At 36.6% G+C, this 25792-nt stretch overlaps 1 protein-coding gene across 1 annotated transcript; it reads right to left on the bottom strand.

Moving 5' to 3' along the window:
- Positions 1-1071: 1071 nt before the first annotated feature.
- Positions 1072-25292, bottom strand: LOC137399405 (double zinc ribbon and ankyrin repeat-containing protein 1-like). Its single transcript, XM_068085503.1, has 17 exons — positions 25222-25292; positions 23732-23847; positions 23245-23395; positions 21540-21669; positions 19865-20023; positions 19432-19526; positions 18770-18887; positions 17949-18093; positions 16462-16646; positions 12700-12828; positions 11415-11673; positions 10650-10753; positions 9057-9246; positions 7231-7316; positions 4574-4654; positions 3594-3793; positions 1072-1795 (listed from the first exon to the last, which is right to left on the bottom strand). Exons 2-17 carry the CDS (start codon positions 23838-23840, stop codon positions 1615-1617), a joined length of 2322 nt encoding a protein of 773 aa, XP_067941604.1. The 5' UTR covers positions 23841-23847; positions 25222-25292; the 3' UTR covers positions 1072-1614.
- Positions 25293-25792: the final 500 nt, after the last annotated feature.

Below are 25792 nucleotides of genomic sequence, written 5' to 3'. Positions count from 1 at the left end.
GATGACTTATAAAGAGAGAGAGCAGTTGGAGTAGATGACCAATAAAGAGATAGTAGTTGGGGCAGATGACTAATAAAGAGAGAGAGAGAGAGAGCAGTTGGAGTAGATGACCAATAAAGAGAGGGCAGTTGGAGTAGTTGACCACTAAAGAGAGGGCAGTTGGAGCAGATGACCAATAAAGAGAAAGTAGTTGGGGCAGATGACTAATAAAGAGAGAGCAGTTGGAGTAGATGACCAATAAAGAGAGTAGTTGGGGTAGCTTACTAATAAAGAGAGAGAGAGCAGTTGGAGTAAATGACCAATAAAGAGAGAGTAGTTGGAGCAGATGACTAATAAAGAGAGAGAGAGCAGTTGGAGTAGATGACCAATAAAGAGAGGGCAGTTGGAGTAGTTGACCACTAAAGAGAGGGCAGTTGGAGCAGATGACCAATAAAGAGAAAGTAGTTGGGGCAGATGACTAATAAAGAGAGAGCAGTTGGAGTAGATGACCAATAAAGAGAGTAGTTGGGGCAGCTTACTAATAAAGAGAGAGAGAGCAGTTGGAGTAGATGACCAATAAAGAGAGAGAGTAGTTGGAGCAGATGACTAATAAAGAGAGAGAGAGAGAGCAGTTGGAGTAGATGACCAATAAAGAGAGGGCAGTTGGAGTAGTTGACCACTAAAGAGAGGGCAGTTGGAGCAGATGACCAATAAAGAGAAAGTAGTTGGGGCAGATGACTAATAAAGAGAGAGCAGTTGGAGTAGATGACCAATAAAGAGAGTAGTTGGGGCAGCTTACCAATAAAGAGAGAGAGAGAGCAGTTGGAGTATATGACCAATAAAGAGAGAGTAGTTGGAGCAGATGACTAATAAAAAGAGAGAGAGCAGTTGGAATAGATGACCAATAAAGAGAAAGTAGTTGGGGCAGATGACTAATAAAGATAAAGCAATTGGAGTAGATGACCAATAAAGAGAGAGCAGTTGAAGTAGATGACCAATAAAGAGAGAGCTTTATTACAAACGCGCAATACTAGCTACGCATACAAATCAGAAACTTCCTAATGATTTTCAAAAACCACAAGTCAACACAAATAGTAGCAACTACAAGTTTACTGACATCTAACAAACAGGCAAAGCAAACAAGATTTCTTGAGTAGTAAAAATGGGTCAAGCTATCTACTAGCTTGATCAGCCAAAAATGGGTGAACTAAAATGCAAAGATCGGGCCTATGGATAATGCTGTTAATAAAAAAGTCAGATAATGCAAGGGTAGGTCCATGAACGGTTAATAAATAATCTACTGGCTTTGGAAACCAACACTCTTTAACCAGGGATTGTATGAAGGAAGTTTTTAGTAAATGACAAGAATGGAAGATTAATAAAGTGCTTATGATTTCACTGCCTACAGATGGAGCTGTCTTTATCTAAATCATATATAACCAATGCCCAAATCTGTCTAGATAATATCTGGTTCACAGTGAGGCATAAACACTGTCTAGTGGTCGACGCTAGCCTGCCTTTCGTAAACCACAGAATTTTACAAAAAAAACAAGTGCTTTAGCAGAGAACCTTACACATATGATATGTGACATATCAAGCTTAGTAACAGAAAAACATTAAGGACCAATTGTTAACTCAAAAAATGTTTGCTTTGCTGTATCGAGATGAGGGTTTGGCTGGCTTGGACATCTTTGCAAGTTGACTTTGACCGATGCTGCTAGTGAGTGACTTGACAGCAGAGTCATTGCCTATGCTGATAGCAAGGTCATGCGGAGATTGGCCCTTGTTGTTTTTTACCGCAAGACTCCCTCCATTGCTGCAAAAGAATGAATGGATAGCATGAAGTGAGTAAAGGGCCTCCTGCTAAAGTCTAGTTCGCACTGTATCGCCATATCTCGGGTTGTCCCATCTGTGATTTTTTAACAACTATATGAACTGTAAACTGATGACATCGCCGAGATATGCTAAGAAACACTGCAGCTGTCAAACTTTGCCGATATTTCGTTGAGCATCGGTGACCGTGTGTGCAATGTGCGCCTCTTCAGCAATGGTGATTGGCTATCGCGGATTACTTGATCTATATTTTTCATCATCACAGTTGCTGCGGGACTAGTATCTCATCGCTTCAGCGACTGCATTGCGTAATGAGAACGCTGTGTCGTGGACTATTCGCGATGTGAATGCAGATGGGTTGTGATAGTGTGAGCAGTGTTATGGCTAACGATCACTGATGTATTGAGAGATTAACGCTGACATACTGCGATATTGTTTGAACCAGCCATTAGATAAAATGCCTTGTAACGAGGTAAGACAACCGAGGTGTGATATCACGATAAAGACTGCCGCTTGTTTTCCTTTCTGTCATCAGTGTGAGAAAAAATCAGCTCAAGTATGAATTTTCTCAGCAAGTCGAAGGCGATCAAATGTTATGTATGAATATAAGACAGAGTAGGAGGCATTTACAAAGATTCGTCTTCTCTCAGTTGTAGTAGTCCATGAGACAATTCCTGCATCTAATGCAGCTTTCATGTAGTAGATCACACCTTTGACGCCTTAGAGTCTAGACCCAAAGGCGTTGCAAAATACACTTGTACTTATGTAAAAATTTATTCCTTATTACCGAGGACAATAAACTCAAAGAATAAATAGAGGAAAGCTCCAAACAGGTGTGTAGCTCCTAAGACAGCAGTTGCGCAGACCAAAATTTAGTAAAGCATTTAAGGCTGGTTCACACTATATCGCCATTAGTCAGTGTGTTCCGTTTCCATTTTCAGCGTGATGGCCTCGACGAACCAACACGGACACGTCGGGAAAGTTTGCAGCTGTCAAACTTTCCTGATATTTCGACCAGCATCGACGATCACCTTTCAAATGTGAACCATTTTGGCGGTGGTAATTCGCGAATAGCGTGATTTATTCATATTCACCTATGATAGTCGCTGCAGGACTAGTATTTGATTCCAGCATGCAAAAACAAAGAAGGTTCTTCGCAAAAATTTAAAAAGAGAAATGAGAACACTACGTCACGGAGTATTTCCTGATGCAAATGTGGATGAGTTAGTGATGGCGTGAACATCGTTATCATCCACGATCACCGAAGTTATGACGTCAACGCCGAGATACGGCGATATAGTATATCATTTGATCAAAATAAAAAGTGATTGATCTTTGACAGCAGTCACATCGCTTTCCAATTGTTGTTTACGACTATCAACAGAAATCTTTACTATAATAAGAGCCGTGTCTGTCCGAAGCCACGATGGAGGCTAGGAAAAAAGATTGCACTGCACAGGATTCCAACCGGCCATATAAAGGTGGATCGACATTCCAACAACTGTCTTACCAATCGACCACTGAAGTTTATCGGCACATCTGATGATCTCTCACGGCAAACTGGGCTGCCAGGGTAATAATTTATATAGTGAAACATTAATTACCTCTTAAACTAGCACCCAATCATTTTTAAATGACAAAACCAACAAACTAATGACAAATCTTAGCCTGTCAATAACGGACAATAATGGCATAATGTGAGAGAGTACTGCATACCCGGTAGACAATAGAAGAAACTAAACTAGGCTATGTACATGTATTAAGTGAGATGGCGGGCCTACCTTAGGAGTATTTCGATGCACTCTTTGCCTTCATAGCCTAAGATCACAGCAGCGTGTAGAGCCGTGTTACCACTTTTATCTTGAGCGTTAATGTCTGCATCCTTTTCTAGCAACTCCGCTAGACAGTCAACGTGTTTGTTTGCAGTAGCAAGCACGATAGCAGGAGTTCCTTGCGCGCTGACAACAGATGGGTTGGCTCCCTGTCAGGAGGCATATAATATAGGAGTCATACATAAAAGTAACAGCAAATCTTTTACAAGTGAGTTATTAATTTATTACATAATCTATATTATTAATAGATCCAACTTTGTAATTGTGTCTGTCTGTTAGTCCGCCTAATTGCTGTGCATTTTCAGTCGTTTTGTTTAAATTTCACAAATGTATGCTCCATGCATACATTCACCAATAATATTTGGTTTCAAAATTCCATCTGGTTTCTAGGGACCAGACTTATAAAACCCCATCTGGTTATAAACTCAATAATGCGCCTACTCATACATTAAAAACAATAACAATTGCCCGAAACAAATACGTTTATAGATTGTTGTGAAAGCGGTGTAGCAGTGTTGCGCTGAGAATACACATGAGTGCTGTGTACTCTCTGATTCAACATGGGAAAAATCTTAAACAACAGGCGTAATCTTAGTAAAAACTAAAATAATCTACAAATACAGTGAAGTGCCCAAGAGGTTGCTTTGACGAATCTCATAGCAGAAGTATATGAATATGCATCTTAAAGGGACATATTTGCTGTAACAACAACAACATCATCACCAGTTCAAACTCTTCACTAGGAGACTGATTGTGTGTTTGATGACCTTCAGTTTTGAGAGTTTGAGTCTCTATCTAGAGAGGCTAGTCGTCTACCCGCTTGTCTACCTGCCAATCTACCTGACAATCTACCTGTCAGTCTACCTGTCAGTTTAGCTGCGAGTCTACCTGTTAGGAAGTTCTGCAACTGACTTGAGAATTTCTCATACCTCTGTGATGAGCTCAGCAACTTCCTCAGCCCGCCCTTCCCCGTTCTTTCCAACCTCCTTCAGTAACTTTTTGTCTTCCATCTATAGTGATCAGAGAAGAAGATATAAAAAGTATATTAACAGGAAATAATGGCAGCTACAAAAATGTATGGATAACTGTTACCTGATGAGTGATGTCTAGGCGTGTGGTATTGCTCGACGCTTACAAAAAGGGTTGTCATAAAGGTAAGTGAGGTAAGTATTCTCATTTATATTTTTAAACTAAAATTAAAAAACCTTTTGTTATACACATACAAGGATATAAATATAGATTATGTATATAAGATTAAAAGAACAAAAAAATAAAGAGGGCTACTATAATAGATATACTGTAGTAGTATCCAATGACTACAACATGGCCAGCAAATAAAAGAGAAAAGTGGATAAATATCCCCTAGTCGGAGAAAAAATTGAAAAGTGCTGGCATGGAAGAACAATTGCAACTGCGGTAGTCATTGGAGCATTGGAGGCAGTAACAGCTACACATCAAATGTGGTTTGTTCGAATACTGACAGCAGTCAACACAAGTGAGTCACAAAAGAGCCTGTTATTGGGAGCTACAAAGATCTTGAGGCGAGTGCTCAAACGCCATTAAGCTTGAGCAGACATTACCACCCACTTGAGTTAACTGGAGAGAAGAAACAATTATATACGTATACTAATGAATGCTCGATATTGCTCAAGTAATAAAAGAGTCTTTGCGTAAAAAAGTATTTTGATTTTCCATACACAACATTTACTATTTTAACTTTTAAATTTCATATCATGAAAAAATTGTTTTTGTGCAGTTCAAATAGGTTGAGAGAACGAATAAACAATGAGTACATGGAAGTGTTTGGATAAAAAAGATTACTGTTGCAGCAGAAGATCTTTGTATTCAAAATTTTAATAGACGATACTGGTACCTCTCAATACTGGTATAAACGTGAAAATGAGATATTGGACTTTCTTTGTCTGATACTTTGTCTGACCAAACGGAAAGAGAATCTAGAGGCAATTCCTACTCTAGATAATACATTTGTCCACATGAAAAGTATTTAGCTTTTGCAGATTTACCAAAATCAAAAATAAGAGTGTAACGGCACATTTGAGAATTACAAATTAAAAAAATAGGTAATGTTAAAAAAAATTAGCTGCAAAAAAACAAAACGCAAAAGGTAACAGCAAGGATGCTAATGAATAACATGATATAAATCTGCATATTTATAAGTTATATAATGACAATCTACCAAATGCTACAAATATAATTATATTCATGAGCAAGTGACATAAACGAATCATAACTATATTACATGCAAAAACAAAAATTGACGTTTTTAAAACAAAAATATTTCCATCGTTTGTTCGGATAGCTAGAGCGAACATCTTCTAATTGTACAATACCTTCTACAATGTCATCTGATTTCAACTCTCCTTTTGCACTGCTGAACTAGTTCATATTAGTGTCCATACAATTTTTTGACAGAGCAAAACTTTCATGCGCCGCATTTAGCACTAATGCAATGCATGAAAGTTTGCTTGCGTAACCTTTGGTCCAAAACTTGCGAACCGGTTTTTATATGCATGTCCTTCGAAGTATTAGGATTGCGTTAAACAAAGAACTACTATTAGCCTGAGACAGTTAGTAGTTATTTCTATGGCGTTGCTTTCAAAGATCCACCTACCATCGTAAATTTAAAGTGCTTTTATATATGTAAACGAACTTCGAAGTATCAGGACTGCGTTATAAAAGGAACCATTATTAGCCTAAGACAGTAACTATTTCTATAGCATTGCTTTGAAAGTTCACTCTATCATCTTAAATTTAAGCCTTTTCTTATAAATTTAGGCTACTTCAAAGTAGAAAGACCGCAGTAAACAGAGAGCTACAACTAGCCTGAGACCGTTATTGATTATTGCTATGATGCTGTCTTCAAAGTTTTAACGAAAAAAAAGAAAAGCTTTGGAATTGGACAATGAGAAAATTAACTGTTATTGATATAAGCGATTCATTATTAATACGATTTTGTGAACACTTTTCTACTGATCAATTGATATTATGGGCTCAAAAAGATCAAATAATATCAAAGTGGCGGTCAAATGGAGGTGGCGCTCAATTGGAGAGTGGCGGTCTATTTTTTAATCTTTCTCTCAAGGTGGGGGTTAATTGGAGATAGCGTTCAAATAGAGGTGACGTTCAAATAGAGGTGGCGTTCAAATAGAGGTGGCGTTCAATTAGAGGTTTTACGGTACTTAGTATACGTGCTTTATTGACACATCTGATGATCTGTCGCGTACTCGAAATGGCCAAAATACTAGTCAACATAGTATCAGTGCATCAGAAGCAATAAATATTTTATGAATTACTTAGACCAGCTCATAAAATCACATCGCTGAAGACGAGGCACAAGGATGAAATTGATATGAAAAACTACTTGTTACCGTCACCTACTATACTGATGTAATGATTGAATTGATTGAACAAGTTTCATTCAGTGAACTTATTTAATCTCTGAGGTGAGTGCACGTAAAGCTAGTGATTTTATACAAACACACGAGCTATCAAGACAGTTTTAATAAACCCGAACTGACCAATAACTATTAATGTTAAAACCTGTCTCTCTAATAACGCGACTCACAGAAAGCTTGGGCTCCTTCTTTGCAGATTTCTTCTTAGTCTTGGGCTTTGACTTAGATCTCTCAATAATCTCATCTTCACTTGGAACTAAAAAACCCAAATAATCAAATTATATCTCAAGAACTTTTTAAATAACATCGAACCGCTGAAGAAACAATATCGTTTTTGAATAGTTGTGCCACCTTGCTTAAATCTGTTGACACTGATTTTCAATGGATTCAGCTGATAGCGAGTTAAACTATATATATAAACTAGCCAAAAGCCCGGCATTGCACGGGTAATAGAATACTTATCTAATGAATTTGAAGAACTCACATGGAAAGCTAGATCTTTACTAAAACCATTACTAAAACAATACCGGTGTTTTTGGGCCAACTTAACAATCGCAAATGCAAAACGTTCGCAAATGTAATGGCGTAAAGGTCAACATTGCTAGTTATTAACTTCAAGCAAACACTTTATTCATGAGTATCTTAACTGTTGTAAATTGCCCAATGAGTCCACGGTATTCCGTGTAGCTTAATGGTTAAATTCACCACCTCTAGGTCTGAGGGTCCCGAGATCAAATCGGGTGGCTTGCAAATTTCCCTTGCTAGATTTTATTCACTATAATTGGACACAGGGTTTATAAAAAAAACTAACAACAGATTTGTATAAATTTAAGTGCTTATTTGCCTGTCATATGTCCAATTTATAGCAATTGATTAAAATACGTACGTTTGCAGTGCTTGAATTATTAGAAGACAAATGCATTCCTAGACTTCCACAAAAACAAGGCTTGCAGTCTGATGCGCCATGAGAGATCATGATGTGTAACAACTATAAGCACAATTATTGTGAAGTGTGGTGAGGCAGCTGCATAGTTTAGTGGTAGTGCGCTTGGGTTAATATCTGTGCATTCACATGTACGCGTTCAATGTCTGTGAGGTGCAATTTTTTTTCTTAACACTTGTAGCTGGCTTCGGACAGACATGGCTCTTATTATGGTAAAGATTACAATATTAACTTAAGTTACTAGCTTAAGTTACTAGCTTAAGTTACTAGCTTAAGTTACTCAAATTCATTGGGTAAAGAAACTTAGCCAATAGCAACTAAATTTTTTGCCACTATTTATAAGCTGTTGTAAATTTTGAGTGAATGTGTAGCATAAGAAGTAAGAAACGTTTTTCCACAGTCTGTTTTAGCAAATATTTGAATTATGCATCGGCCGGACACACACAGAAATAAACAAAAGCCTTCATTTAAAGGTTTAAGGTAAAGCCTAGAATGGTAAATGCTGTATGTGTTGATTAAAAATAAATTTTCTGAGCAAAAACCTTTTTTATTACCATGCAATGCCGTACATTCAGCTAATCTTACAATAATCTGGGAATATCATATTTTTAGATGGTATTTAATTATATTTCCCAAAAAAGCTCTGAGTACAACCAGACCATTAGCATACATAATATTCATGAACTGCATTTTAAATTTTATTAATCCTTTCGATGTCATTAAGAAGTGTCAAGAATAAAAGTCATACTTACTGACTGACTAAAACTAGTTTAACTAATCTACAGAAATCTCAACTAGACTTACAGACACACTGGAAAAACCTGACAGGTGTCAGACTGTGGCATATGACAGGTGTAAGACAGTGGCATATGACAGGTGTCAGACTATGACATATGATAGGTTTGTTAGAGACACCGGCACTGCCTTTGCACAATATCATGCGAAATATTAGGTCTAGAGAAAGTGCAATATAATTACCATATTATGTTAAGTAACTACTTGCCATCACCCCTATACTATTGAGCTAATGAATACTTGACGTCTGAAACATACCATAGCTGTCTCTTTCATCACTCTCACAGCTACTATCCGAGTCCATGTTCCTACGTCTATGTGTGAGGTCACTAAGAACTTTTGAGCCAGTCATAGGAGGCACTTTGTACGGATCTTTGATTCCTCGGAGTGCATAGCTCGCTGTTACAGTCAGCTCAAACCCATCATCAGCAACAGAGACTGCAGTGAGCTGAAATGATACAAAGTTTCTGAATAGCTTTTTTAAAGAGTGCTGCAGTGCATGGCTGTCACCCAAAATCATCTCCTCAAAGCTGGAGAGCATCAACTCATTTGAGAGTGATCAGTCTACAAACCAAATCATTTTTATGACCTACTTTTACTGTAATTACAGCAATTAACTTGGTTTTTAAAATTTCTTAAGTGTTTCAGCTTTTTTTCATTTTTTATATGTGTATTCAAAACTTCAGTTTTAGGAACATAAATAAATGCATGAAACCTTTTGTAAGGTTTGAAACCTTATGTAAGGTTTCACATCTTTCATCTGTAAATGTTTCAGCAAAATTGGAAGGCATAAAATGCGTCAACATTAAGTTAAAATATTGTGCAAAAACATCTCTTTGATTGGCCTTTTCCACATAGGTTTTTCATATACACACAATAAAATTTTGCTTTATTTATAGTCAGCATGTAAAGTGTACTTCTTGCACTTCAGGTGCTGTTGGGATCACGTTAAGTTTGCTCATAAATCATCACTGTATAACTGTGAAGTGTACAGGGATGTGTACAACTGAAGAATTTATAGAGATGTGTACAACTGCAGATTGCACAGAGATGTGTACAGCTGTAGATTGTACAGGGATGTGTACAACTGCAGAGTGTACAAGAATGTGTACAACTGCAAAGTGTACAGAGATGTGTACAATTGCAGAGTGTACGAAGATGTGTACAGCTGTCGAGTGTACAGAGATGTGTACAACTGCAGAGTGTACAAGGATGTGTACAACTGCAGAGTGTACAGAGATGTGTACAGCTGTAGAGTGTACAGGGATGTGTACAACTGCAGAGTGTACAGACACGTGTACAACTGAGGAGTGTACAGGGATATGTACGACTGCAGAGTGTACAAGGATGTGTACAACTGCAGAGTGTACAGAGATGTGTACAGCTGTAGAGTGTACAGGGATGTGTACAACTGCAGAGTGTACAGGAAGTGTGAATAGGATCACTGAGTCTCTGTAATATAATAGAAGAGGCAGAAGGTGGGTCAGTCTCCTCAGTAAGTAGAACAGTCCAAGAGTGACCAATTTTCTTTAGTACACCAAAATATTTTGGATGAGCACTTTTTGCTGGTGAATATAAAAGGGTAATAGCTATATACTGTTACCGATGTAAAGGTCAAGGAAGGGTCAGAAAAGGTCAACCTTACTTACCATAGCTCATATCTAATTTGAAATAATGTTTATAATGTTCTCGCAGCAAAATGACAACCGATTTACTTATAACCAGTGTAACACTTTGTATAAAATAACAGAAATTATGCTATTAAAAATACTGAAAATCACTTCTCGTTTTAGCATTAGGAATCAAGCCTAGAGACCATTGAACAATAGAAGGGAATCTCTTTTTAATTACCTTGCCCATTCTTGCATCTCCGATAAGTGCTCGAAATTCTGGATTGTTCTGAGCCTCTGCCTTCAGATGGGTGGTTATGTGCTCAAGCTGTTTCCTCCAATAACCTGCAGTCGTATGACAGAAATATGACAGTCGTATGACAGTTGTATGACAGACATATGACAGTTGTATGATAGACATATGACAGTTGTATGATAGACATATGACAGTTGTATGACAGACATATGACAGTTGTATGACAAAGATATGACAGTTGTATGACAGACATATGACAGTCATAAGGTATCGACAGTCATATTCAAAAAGAAACCTTATGATTAAATGACTAAAATTGTGTGTTTGCATGGCGAGATGCAAATAAAGCACATAGTCAGAGGTCTGTGGGAACCTCTGTAGGAATTTGCTCCGTGGACAAAACAAATTTTATTGGTTAAAAAGGATGTTGTAAATTATAATTTTTTTCGCTTTTTAACCATTAATTTTTATGAATGATGTTGAGGGTCAGCAAAAAGAAATTATTTCGAAATTAAAAATTAATTTAGTGTCTCAGTAACTCATTCATGATGTCATGACTAGTAGATATAATTCATATAAATTACTGAGACAAGTTATGCTATGTATGGCATACATTTTCAGTAAGTTTACTAAAAGCCAACCAACGAATTTTAATAACTCGATATATCATGTGATATTTGGTGCAACAGCTATGATAGCAATCATTATATTTACAGTTGGAATGAACCTAACATAAAAAGTATTCATAACCTTTGCCAGGGCTGACACTCGTGAGCAACGGCTTCCTGTCACGCAGTTGCTTCTCTAGAGCCCATTTCTCCTCCTCCTCCATTCGCTTTTTCTGCAACTCTCTCTCCGACGGATAGTAGAGGCCAACAGTTTGAGTAGACGTGTCAAACGTAGCCACCTTCTTTGGCCGCTGCACGTAAGGCGTGGCGATTTGACTAGTTTGCTTTACCTCAGGCCCTGGTATAGGCGCCCAATACACTTTAGACTGAGAGTTTGGAATCTGAAAAAATTTATTGCATCATAACTAAATAATGAATCGAAGCTAAGACTATGCGCGTGTTAAACTAGATTGTCTAATATGACTTGGGAGAGGAACTAGAGAATTTGGATAACCCCACAATGCAGACTTTGCAGAGAGGGTAAGCTTATAACAGAGACTTATTGTTGCATCCCGATGCACAGTGCAATGAACAATAATTGGCAACCACATTAAAATTATAGATTATGGGCTAATTAGCTGTGTGAACTTATTGCCTGTTATCATCACCGGAGTAAGACAACTCTGAACGAACACTCCTGACAGCTAACACTTTAAGAGAATAGTGCATAATAGGGAAAGAAAACAAGGAGATGCCTTACTGCAATTACATTAGTAGACTCATTAGCACATTTAGGTGATTGCGTTGCTCAGATATTGATGACGAGCTTGACTAAAATGGATTATATTTTTGCTGGAAGTACCAGCATTCCTACAACAAATATTTTCATAGACCTATTGCTATACTTGACACAGTCAATGATTCATCCAAAATCTTCGAACGTGCCAAATATAGAAATATATAATATTTATCTATATAAATACTATATATATACCATATATATAAATATATATACCATATATTCAAAAATTTTTTTTTATTTTGTAATGTTTATGGTATATTTACAAATAGAATATATTTCTATTTATGTATATACTATAAATATAATCTATATATTCTATTTCTATATTGTTTAAATATGGAAAAATGTAGAAATAGGTTTGAAAATATTTCTTGTAGAAAGGTTTGAACTGTTGAACCATGCAACTGCTCGCATAACTTCTGGCAGCAGAGTTTATTATCTGCTAAATCAGTTTTTGTTTTGAGGTTTGCCTGCTCAGAAACTACATTCACAGTTATCTATCTGTTATGCGAACAGAACTTGTTAATGAGCTAAAATTATGCACAAATATACGTTCTTCAAAAAAAGAAAGCTTGCTACAGTGATCGCTATTACTAGCTGGGCAAAAGAAAGCAAAGGGCCATACCAAGCTTGAGTTGCTAACATCCCTGTTCGGGGCGCTAATAGATACACCGCAAGACGCACAGAAAGCGGCGTATAAGTTGTTGGTGGCACCACATCTAGAGCAAGTCATAGAGACACCTTGTGGCGTAGGCTGAAACATAAAAATATTGATGGTAATCATAGCAACCACAGTAAGATTACTCTTCTGATTCTATTGATACATCAAAATACAAAAACTTCTGAGCTCTGTACATGCATGCGACAAAAATTAAATTACATAATAAAATCAAGAATAAAAAGAATTTATGAAAGCCTTGATGATACCAAATATTGAAAGAAGCAAAAGCCGATAGAAACTAAATATTGTCTGTTAAGGAGGAATATAATGGATGTGCAACTAACGGTTACACAATGACCTTCTTGAACCTAATTGCTTTGAAAACTAAAATTAAAGAGATTTGGGACCGCTTATAAAAAACTTTGTGTCTCTATCTATTTCTGCAAGAATATCCATGTTTCAATTTATACCCATGCTTCCCACTCTGTGAGTGCAAAAATATATAACACAAGTTAACTATATTTTATGTCAGTTTGGCTGGTAGTGTGCCACAGAATTTCATAAATTTGGAAAATGTGCTGCGGCAATAAAGAAAGTTCGAAATATCTGATCTAGTGTCTTCCCAAGGTCTTATTGTATATTACTAGTACACTGGAAGTTCAGTGCCGTGTGACAGATTGTCAGGTGTCATAACTATGTGCACAATTATTCCAATACACAACAAGGTAGTTGAGTAGTGCAGTTAGTAGAGTGCCTGGCTGTCAAACCGAATGTCCGAGTTTGAATGCTGTGTGATGCAAGTTTCCCCAATATCTAACAGTGGTGAAGGACGAGGAGACACGACTCTTATCATAGTTAAACCATAACTGTCACAAACAACTTTTATCGTATTTACTGGGTAAATCAGACACGCTGATTCCGATTTTGTACTCAAAATAAAGATTAGTCCACTAACTTTTAAAGTCATTTAGGCTTTTTTAAAGCGTTTCAATATCCGTTTTAAAAACAACACAATCGGCATTACAAACTCCACCCATAAATATGTGACGAAACCTAGTTTTTTCAAGAACGGAAGTTAGGAATGTTTAGTCCGATTTAGAATAATAGAGATGGGTGTCTTAAAACCCATTATTATCTAAATCCAGCCTGTAAAATAATTTCAGTTTATTATGAAAGGTATATGAACTATTTAAAATTGCTCGTAGCTTGTTACATGACGTTTAAATGGGCTGAACGCCGAGAAAAATGAGCTCAAAAAGCACGGTTTTATCACAAGCTAGCGTTGTTATCGCGCTTTTTTAAATATGCAATGCTAAATAGCTTATCTACCTTTCAAAAAAGACTGATATTATTTTTAAGGCTGAATTTAGATATTAATAGATTTTAAAACACCTATCTCTATTATTCTAAATCAGTATAAACATCCCTACGTAACTTCTGTTCCTAAAAAGCTAGGTTACGTCACGTATTTATGGGCGGAGCTTGTTATGCCGATCGTGTTGTTTTCGAGACCGATATTAAAACGCTGTAAAAAAGCCTTCATTACTCTGAAAGTTAGTGGACTAATCTTTATTTTGAGTACAAAATCGGAATCAGTGTGTCTGATTTACCTAGTAAATACAATAAAAGTTGTTCGTGACAGTTATGGTTTAAGATTGTAATTTTACTGTTTACAAAAAAATGAGTATACTAAATATGATATGAAGTTAGAAACATGTGGAAATAGTTAATCTATAATGCAGTTGCAAGGGCAATCGGAGAAGATATTAAGATAAGTTCAACTATTTAAAATTGACAGCTTCAACTTACTACTCAATGAACAATTCATAGAACATTCAGATATAAATTAGAAGAAGCATAATGTGCTCTGCATGCTGATGGATACTAAACACATGAATGAATATATTATTTGAGTTTAAGTAATTTTTGTCAAATTTTTCAGGAGTATTAAAAAGCAACCTCAAACCATATCAGGTTTTAACTTTTTGTAATATCATATAAAATATTTTACTTTGGAAAAAAGCATTCTGAACTTTTTTAATTATGATAACGAATTTCAACTAATAAGTGGAGTTGAATTCTATTTTGAAATTGGAAGTTATGGATACTCACAGTAATGAAACAAAACTGAGTTATTCACAAAAAAGCAGACAACTTCTGTTCTTCTCGACACATTGTAAAATACTCGCACAAATACAGTATTATATACAGTGAAACATGGATAACTCAAACTTCACGAGACCGAGTGAAAGTGTTTGAGTTATCAGAGCGTTCAAGTTATCAGAGCACAGTCACAAGTGAATGTATTTATCAGTAGATACATATACAAACTACATGTATATATAAAACTAAAGTATAGGTTATTTGTTGTAAGTTAAAGGGCATCTGATGTAGAGTTTTAAAGTATTTATCAGAAAGTATAGATATTCTTATACACTTAAGATTTGTGTGTTGTTTTAGGTGATGTGACTGCCAGAACTTTTTCAGATTAAAATTGGCAAAACCTAATCGCAGTTAAAACGCTCAGAAGACATTTTTTCTTCTGAGTGTTTTACTCGAGATCAATTTTGCCAATTTTAATCTTAAAACGTCTTGTCAGTCACATCACCTAAAACTGCAAACAAATCTCAGCCCAATAGAAAAATATCTATTCTTTCTGATAATTTTTAAAACTGGACATAAGTAAACATTTATGACCAATGCAAAAAAGCATGCTTTACATCTGATCAGTTGTTTCATTTAACAAACTTATCGAGTGTAGTCTGTGACAAGGTACTTTTTTGACAAAGATCAACAGTGTGACTTATTGTAGAAATAGATTTTAAACAGTTATTATAGTCCTTAAAAACTTGTTAGCCTTTTCTAACACAATTGGCCCATCGATAGGTACGCCTTCACTACGCACTTGTCTAAACCAAGTCAATAATACACCATCCAAATCATCGTGGACGTTGAACGATCTCTTAGCCTTGATGAATTTTTGTCACATAACGATCTTATTCTTTCCTTTTGTTTACTCCATGTTGACACTACTTTTTGGAAGATTTTCTCTTTTTGATAATGCTGATAGCTTTTGTCCTGCTTCGATTTCCTCGAGTACTTTAAGTTTGTCAGAAAGTTTCCACGCTTTTCTTTGCTTGCGTGATGCCATCGTAAAGCGGATGTCTGTTGTAGCGGACGCCAAGCTACGAGCCTATTTGTGCCATTTTATCTTTATGTATCCGCATATAATCACTGTTACAATATGTTTTTTGCATGCTGTGTCTATCTTTATTAAATTTTTATCGCTAATACCTTCTAACGTTTATAGCTTGGCCGTAACTAAGCGAACGTCTTAGCGACCCTATTAATCATTTTTATACGATTTCTTTTTCGGTTCCATTATACGGTACGGGGGAAATTATATGTACACTATACGCGTATAAAAAGCGCTTTTGTTAAGAAATCAGAGTAGTCTCAGCTCCGCGACTAGTGGAAACTCCTTCAAAATAAATTGAACGAAAACCACGTTTGTGAATTCGGCAAAAAACTGTTCGAGTTAACGGTGCCGAGGTCGAGTTATATAAAGCCATTTATCATTGCGTGGGAACGGACCAAGCAAATCCATTCGAGTTAACCATGTGTTCAATATATCCGAGGGCGAGTTATCCATGTTTTACTGTATATGGCATGGATATGTTTATATCCTCAATGTTACAACAGATCATTATGGCAACCAGAACTGACCTTGGCTCCACACCAATCACAAAATCTCGCATCAGGATTGTTGGTACGATGGCATGAGCTACACTCCCTATTGTGACCAGAAGGGACAGGATTAGGAGGTGCCATATCCTTGGTTTGAACAGCTCGAGCATGAGTTGGCAAACTGCACTCACAGAGTATGCATGTACTAAGTGTAGCTGGATTACCTGAAAGTCATGCACTAGAGCTTGAATGTCCTGATCTAAATACATTGAAACCATATGTCTACCCAATGTCATGTTCTAAGACAAATCTTCAACTCAACAAACAAACTCTTTTTTACAGACAAATATGTTTGAATGTTAGTCAAACAAGCCAAAAGCCGAGTAAACGACTCCAAACCTGCTCATCCTTACAGATGAACTTGCACAAAATTCCAGTAGATTTTATCATAAAGTATTGGTATTTTTACTATAATTTGCGATTGTTTCTGATGTTTGAGGAGGTCTGACTGCCAGGATGTTTTAATATTAAAATTGACAAATCTTGATCGTAGTTAAAATGCTCAGATTCAAGCGAAAGTGCGATTATGATGTCTATAATTGCGATTCGGCAAAGAGACAGACAGAATAGACATGCATAACGCAACAGCGGATATCAATCACTATGTTTCCATGATGCGCTGTACTGCGATGCAGCCCTCTCCAAAGTCGAGAGGATTGTACGTTTACATGCTGCGCAGTGGTTTTCAGCAAATTAGCCAGAGAAGAAAAATTGTATAAATCGAATTGCCTGATGGAGAAATAGAATCGATCATGGATACCGAACGTCAGAAACAGTCTTTTTATGCTTCTGTTGTCATTATACTTTTATTTACAATACACATTCACAAGGTTTTACAAACCTTAACACAATTTTTACAAAGAAATATATTTTTAATAAGTATTTTTAAATAATATATTATTTAAACGTTACTTTAGGACTTGCCACCTATTTTTTGAAAAGTGTTGGCATCGATAACAAAGTTATCACCTCATCATCCTCGTGGGTGCCTCATGCCGGTGCATCTTCCTCGTAAATAATTAAATTTAAGTGAAAGAAGATCGTATGAATAGAAAAAAACAAGATAAGCAGGATAACTTTTGTACTAGTTTATGGCCCTCGATGAATCCGTCTCCACAGCAAGCGAGCAATGCGCAGCCACTGCGCAATTGCCGTTTCCTTGCAGCGAATTTGCACTGGCTTCGCACTGATCAGTGCGCAGTGATTTCAGTGCGAAGACGCCGTTTCCATGATTCGGAGATAGCGCAACTCCGAAGTACTGCGCATCATGGAAATGTGGTGAATAACAAGAGAGATAGAAAGCCGTGATTCTAGTGACTTCATTTCGGCACGTATTTTTCTTCTGAGCATTTTAACCTCCATCAAGTTTTGTCGATTTTAACCTTGAAACATACTGGCAATCAGATCACCTCAAACATCAAAAACAATCTCAAATGTGATAAAACAAAAAAGTAATAACTGCTAACCTGTACCACAATGCTGGCAAACTTTACTTTGGGCGATCTTCATAGGCATCTGAGGCTGGTTTTGATCTGGTATGGAGGCCTCACAGACAACACATGTATCTGTGTTCAAAGGGACTACAGAGGAACAGTACACACACCTTCCCATCTACAAGAATCAGAGTAACAGAAAGCCTGACATGCAGAGCTACACAGAGCTATACAGAGCTACGAGCTATAATGTACTACACAGAGTTATGCAGGGCTATACAGTGATATACAGCGCTATGCAGCACTATTCAGAGCCATAAAAAGCTATATATAACTTCGCAGAGCTATAAACAGTTATAAAGAGCTATACAGAGCTATACAGAGACATGCAGAGCTATACAGATATATATATTCAACTATACAGAGCTATACAGAAAAATACAGAGCTCCGCAGAAATATACAAATATATATCATGATATTCTATACAGAAATATACAAATCTATACAGAGATATAAAAATATGGAGCTACACATAGCTATACCAAAATATACAGAGCTATACCAAGCTATACAGAGATATAATGAGCTATACATAGATAAAACAAAAAATGTCTCTACATACATTACATATGTTAAGACACATATTAACGCACACATGCACGTGTATAGAGGAGTTTGCAGAGAGCTAAAAATATAACAGGCACGAAACACTAAATTGAATTTAACAAAAATGTGCAGGAATGAATTTCTTATACAGTAAGTTACAACAAATGAAAATATTTTTAGAGGGAGTATAAAAAACATAATTGTTACAATAAATATTAGTGGTTAACTATGACAAGGGTAGACAAACCTCTCCCGGGTCTGGAGGAGCGAGTCTGCTGGTAGGAAGTGCGGGAACGGGATTTCCACAAGTCTGGCAGTACTTAGCATAAGGATCAGACGGCCTGTCAGCAAAGCAGTAGGTGCACCTGCAATGCATATGTTACATGTTATACCTACAACATATGGGCTATGTACATGTATGTTATACCTGCAACATGCAGACTATATACATGTACGTTATACCTACAACTTACAGGCTATATACATGTATGTTATACCTACAACATATGGGCTATGTACATGTATGTTATACCTGCAATATGCAGACTATATACATGTACGTTATACCTACAACTTACAGGCTATATACATGTATGTTATACCTACAACATATGGGCTATGTACATGTATGTTATACCTGTAACATATAGACTATATACATGTATGTTATATCTGCCACATACAAGCTATATATCTATAATGTTACAGTGTATATATGGTATAGCTACAGTATGATATACAGGATAAAGAAGATAAATTCGATCATGCTCAAATTTCTTACTTCATTAGGATTTGAAAACAACATAAAAACAAACTGGCACCCATGGTTGGTCTGTTACAATTCAAAGGAGAGCACAACTCCAAACTTATCAAGTATACTAATGTAATTTTTAATAAGCAATTTCTTACTTTAAGAAGTCTGTTTTTCTCTGCAGTTTCATTATAGATTTGTATGGGTTTGGAGCAGACATAGATCTATGAGTAGAAGTATCGGCTTCCGCATACTACAATAAAATTTCAAATTTAGCACACATTTAAAGGTCAATACATACCTTCACCGAAATATATTCTAGCTAGCCAACTTATACATACCCCATATCTAAAGGTACATACATACCTTCATGCAGCTAGAGCCTTGAAGGAATTTAATTAATTAGTAAAGCACACAGTAGGCTCAGCGTAATAAAATGTATGAGTTCATGTTTAAAAACAAAAGGAAACAACAAAAACTTGGGAAAAAGAACATTGATTAATATTAGGCAGTTGTAAATAGCCTACAGTCTGTGCAAAGGCCTGCAGAGTTCAATGTACCCTCTTTAGTTGACTGATAGAAAACACTGACCCTATTATCTCGCTGAGAGGCCCGACTGGAAGTGAACCTAGCTGAATTCTGACCAGTGCGACGATTACTTCCTGTAACACGCATATCTGTCATGTCAGTCTCCAGCTGATTCATGTTGTCTTCATTCCAGGCTTGTCTATACTTTCTGTCCTTACTCCTCTGTAAGTAGTGAATAACCTGTTTACTTAACGATGGAACCGATTGGTTGCTAGAACTATGAGTACACGATAAGTCATCAAGTAAATTGATCTTTAAAGGTTGACTTGCAACAAAATTCCTATTACAGTTATTTGGTATCAAAAGATTCACGATGTCTTACTCTGTTGTGTTGTAAGTGCCAAATATGTGGAAATGTGATTACAAGCTCTTAAAAGCTCAAAAACGAAAAGCTGCCGTAGATTCGAATCTCTTTATTTCTCTGACGTAGTAATGAAATTTCGTTATTGTCTTGTCACGTGATGTTCTCACGTGAATTGAAGAGCAATAAAAAGCTCAATATGAAGCTTATCGTAGCACTAGTTTATGACAAACACTTCGGGTTTTACTGAAGACCCCGTATCAAATATAGATGCTCGATACTTTACAGTTTTGTTTTGGCTTGGTCTACTAATCGTCTAGTGACCCATACTTCACGAATAACTTCCGCAGCATTTTTCGATTATCACAGGTGACTAACAGGCTCGTCATGTTTATCAGACAATGATATGTACTCCTTCGAGCTAAGGTTAAAAAATTAAACGAATTTTCACGGTAGGTTATAAGATATCAGTCCTGAAAGTGACAGCATTGCAATGATGATGAAATAGACGCGTAAGAACAATAGACATGGTTTTATTGATTACGTGAAGTATGTCTGTGAAAATATTTCGACAAATGAGGTTGCATGAAAGTGTAAACAGAAGCCATCTTGTACAACTATATCCCATTTGAGCCGTTTTGGAAAGAGATTCTAATATGCGGCGGTCTCGTGATGGTGGCGGTTAACTGTTCGTTTTTGAGCTTTTAAGAGCTTGTAATCACATTTCCACATATTTTGCACCTACAATACAGCAGAGTAAGACATAGTGAATTTTTTGATACCAAATAGCTGTAATGAGAATATTTTTGCAAGTCAACCTTCAAGAGTTATCTGCTCTTTTTCTTAATTTAGTTGGAATAAAACTGCTATAAATTTCAGCCAGAAACAGCAATTTTTCTCAAATTATTTGTAACCAACTCACAAAAAATTGTGAGCAAGGTGATTGTGTTATGGCTGCGCATGACCAGCAAAGTGCGCAATTAGGAGTTGTATTCTACTTGTATCCTTTGCCAGGCTTTTTGTGCAGTTCGCAAATAATCTAGACCTTGCATAGTTCGAAGGTTTGATGAACCAAATGTAAATTTTTGATAATTATGATAACGACCGCACTGATTTTGAACATATAACTTTCATATGAGAGAAAAACAACACAAAATAATAGTGATAACAAATGTTTTGGAAAATGTCAAAGATAAATAATGCTGTGTAAATTGGCAACCAAACATGTGAAAGAATGCAAACCAATTAATACAAATCGCTGATCGAGAGATATAACATTAGTTGCTATATCGAAAGATATAGCAACTGTGGTATGTAATAATTGAAAGAAGGAAGCAAACTGATCTAGCAAATACCGGAAATTATGGAACATAGTACCAAGTTTTTCTCTTTAATCAGATCCTTCTGGAAAGCTTTGTCATCATCCTCAACCTTATAAGCCACTTCAACGTGCACATACTCAACATCAAACACTTTGCTGTTCACATAGCTCTGCCTCACCCCATCTCTGCAAGTTACAGGCAGTGTATGCATTCAAGGGAAAGATTAGAGCTATTCCTGACTAGATGCAACAAAATGATGACTCGCTGAAATATGGAACAAAGTAGATAGATGACAAGCTAAGTTTGGTATTTGTCAGATAGATAGTAATGTGCGCATCTGTTTATAAGTAGATTATAAACATGTTTCAATTTATTTTTAAAGAATGCTAATTGAAGAGTACATGTATTGACAATTCATTTTAACTCCATATAAATCTTGGGTTTGAGCTGATCTAATGAATCAAGGGAGCCAATCAGTAACAATGACTTAAGTCAACTAGAAAGTTATTATTAACTAGTTTCAGTTTGCATCAACTGAGATAATCTAATGCTATATCAGTTAAGATATCAGTGCCTGTTGCATTTCTAAGAGATATTTACATACCAAAATACAAACATGTTTGGTTTTTAAATATTCTTGTCACCAATTTATATTCTACTTTTCATCAACTTTGTGGCCACAATTTTTTAAAAAATTCTGTCTTAGCTAGCAATAGATTCGATCTCTATGCTTATGTTGTGCTAAAACACAACTCTAAGATACTTACCATAAAACCTCTAACTGAACACCACCTCTATTTGAACGCCACCTCCAATTGACCACCACCCTGAGAGAAGGGTCGAAAAATACAACGCCACCACCAATTGACCGCCAGTCTTTATTTGAGGGCCACCACCAATTGACCGCCACTAGAGAGGAAGGGTTGAGAAATAGAGCGACATGGCCCTCAATTAGAGGTTTTACGGTAACCGAACTAGTACAGCCTACATAGCTTACAGCTCAAGTCTGGTTTCCATATTGAATGCGAGACCCTCTAAGTTGTGAAACACAACTCTAAGATACTTAAGTCACTTAAGATGCAATGATGACAGAGTAGATAAGTTTGTCTAAACACATCTAAACACACTCATTATCAGCCAGTCAATTAGTTAACTCTAATTTAATCTTATCTATTTATTTTTAACTATTAAATCTATTTAATCTTAACTTCGTGTTAACAGCCCCTGTTAATGGTGTTAACCGTGTGCCTATATATAAGCAAACATAGTACAAGTAAATGTATCTACCTGCAAATATTGTAAATATATCATCCAACTGCATACATATTATATATGTAGTTCTATGGCTGGTCTTTTGTGCATTATATAGTTTTTCTTGAATTAGCACATATCCTATTTGACCCTTATGATCAACAGCCAGAGCTCAGTTGACTCAAGATTACTGCAAGAATTCGCTCCTTTGATGCAAAAAGACCTGGCCCTGTTGGCCACGTTGTATGCTATCTCTGTAGTGGCACATGTGAGAATCATTCCAGTTAATGGTTTGTAATTCTAAAGAAAATTGTGATTTTAAAGTATGACTAGTGTACAACATAAAAGATTTTCAGGAGCTCTTCTAACTTGCAAACAAACAGTTTTGAACAAACATTGCTGGTCCAAATTTATGTTTGAATTCAGCATCATTGCTTATCTACATAGCTATACCAAACCTACAACCACGCTGTAGAAGCGATAGTTATTGACCGTATTGCTTGACCTACTTCGATGTAGCCATGGCTTTCACAGTTACTTTTCCTTCTGGTAACGTGAATGGCCCTCGATACTTGAATGTAGACCTGTCAAGTCCAAGCGCTGCAAATGGTTCTGGTTTTTTGCCATCCATTGTGTAGTAAATGTCAACATTTTGTGATTCTAGAAAAGTTATTTACAAACAGCTAAACTAATCATAAAATAAAGATATGCACAATGTTGAAGCAAAAAACTTTGTTATGTGTTAGTATTATTTTCCGACTTGAAATTAAGCGAAAATTAAGCTGCTGACGTAGCAGCTGGCGACAATTTTTATAGTTAACGTGTATAGGTTGTCATGCAAAAAGAATGTAATGGTGCATAAGAAATATATGCAATACTTATAGCCCTGTACCGGATAGTATGGTAGACAGCCATAATAGCAGAAGTTACTCATTGGTAGCCAATAGTAAACCTTAGCTACAAAAAACTGCATGCTGAGCATATAATCAAACCTACCTGATTTTAGTTCAATTCTTGTGTTAGAATCTATAAGCTGTTTTGGTCTACCTGGTGCCGGAGCACGAAGAGGTATGATGGTCGGAACTATAATAGAGCCTGCGGTCATTGCTGATCTAAATCAGAGGATACATATATAGATACGTGTAGTTAGAATTTTGCAAACACATTCAGTTATTTGTTGAAAAGGTTATACGTTAGAAATATGATCTGGATGATGTTTAGTCCCTAGAGCCTCATGAGAAGCAAGAAAGGGACCCTCCGATCGCTAGGTCTTTTTTGTTTTGTTTTTTTGTTGTTAGTCCACTACAATCTCCCCAGTGCGGATCTCTCGAGATGTCCTGAAGATGAATCCCTGCAAAAACTGACCAGAGTCACAGGAGAGGGCGTTTAGATTGTTAGAACGTGTGGTCATGTAGTGAGTAGATGCGTTCATTTCGGTCAGTGTGTCATGGATGGATGGAAACGTATCTTTGTTTGATACGATATTAATGTACAAAGACAATCTCTGTTGCTGTCTTCTGTGTTTTAAGGACTTTAAGCCACACATGAATTTTTCTTCTGAGACGGACACCTCTCTGCCTTTAATATTTTTAATGAACCTCACAGCTTTATTTTGTATGCATTCCAGCATGTCGGAATGCGTGGCTGTATGAGGGTCCCAGACCTCGGCTGCGTATTCAAGAACAGGTCGACACAGTTGCTTATAAGCAATCAATTTCACTGTGACTGGGGCATCACTAATAGTATTTTTTAACAATCCAAGGATGCGTGATGCTTTCATACAAATATATTCAATATGTGTATTCCACTTGTTGTCTTTTGAAAGGTACACACCAAGGTATTTTACAGTGTCACATGTGATTAAAGGGGTGTTCCCGAGATGGTATTTTATGGGGTATTTGTCTGTAAGCGATGTTTTCCCGAATGAAACAATAGTGCTCTTTTTGGCGTTAAATTACATACCATTGGACTGTCCCCATTGAAATAGGTTATCGAGGTCAGTTTGTAATAGTGTCATGTCGTTTGAGTTTGTAATAGGGTGATATACTAGAGTATCATCGGCAAAGAGGCGTGTAGAACTATTGGTAACACAGTCAACTATATCATTTATAAACAAGATGAACAGAGTAGGGCCTAGTACGCTCCCCTGCGAGACTCCTGATGTGACCTGTACTGGATCCGACATCCCACCTCCTACTAGAACTCGCTGAGACCTACCTTGGAGGAAGGATGCTATCCAACGTATAAGTATGGGATTTATACCGAAGCCTGATAAACCTGACTGTGGTCCCCACAATTTTCATTATAACACAGTATGCTTCATAAGTCGTTCATATTTAAATTATATTACAATCTGGAAGTAGTTGGTCTCAACACGGCAAAACTAAAATGCATCAAGTAAAACAAACCACTTACACCTAAGCATGTAGAACGGGTGACAACGCTAAATATTTCTATTAAAAATATTACCGTTAATTCAATCTTACCTTATGCGTAAATATTATAAGATGGTGTCGGCAGTTTACGACGCTGATGTGTTCGAGCTCGCGGTGTAGTTTTCACTACGAAGCTGGTTACGCAGCAACATTATACGCACTGTGATATATTATTGGGCTACTTTTAATTTTTTGACCAATAGAAAGGAGATGATGATTGACAACCGGAAACAGCAAGTTTATATTTACATACTGCGAAAACCCATAGATTATAGCCTTATTTCTCTGAGCTGCCTTACTCAGCGCATGTACGACCCGCGTCTATAATATCTACGTTGTATAATAATACGACTGAGGAAGACACGTGTATGAGGGTTACGCGGAAAATATTTTATTACTTATCAGTTCGGTTCGCATAGTTTCGGTTTCAACTGTTAACGCGCACATTTTCGATTCTCTGTAAGTTGTTTTTGCATAAACCATTAGGCTCAGTAGTCGAGATATTTTCCCATAAAACGTTATAACTGTTTGTTCGTTGCTAAAAAGTGGGTATGGCAAGTATCTTTAAAATCTGTGATAACCTCTTGCGTCGAAACAGGGTTCGGTTCTGGGACCTACCCTT

Source organism: Watersipora subatra, chromosome 7 (assembly GCF_963576615.1).
Source record: "Watersipora subatra chromosome 7, tzWatSuba1.1, whole genome shotgun sequence".
Taxonomy (NCBI): Eukaryota; Metazoa; Bryozoa; class Gymnolaemata; order Cheilostomatida; family Watersiporidae; genus Watersipora; species Watersipora subatra.
This window is presented reverse-complemented; position numbering and strand designations above follow the sequence as displayed.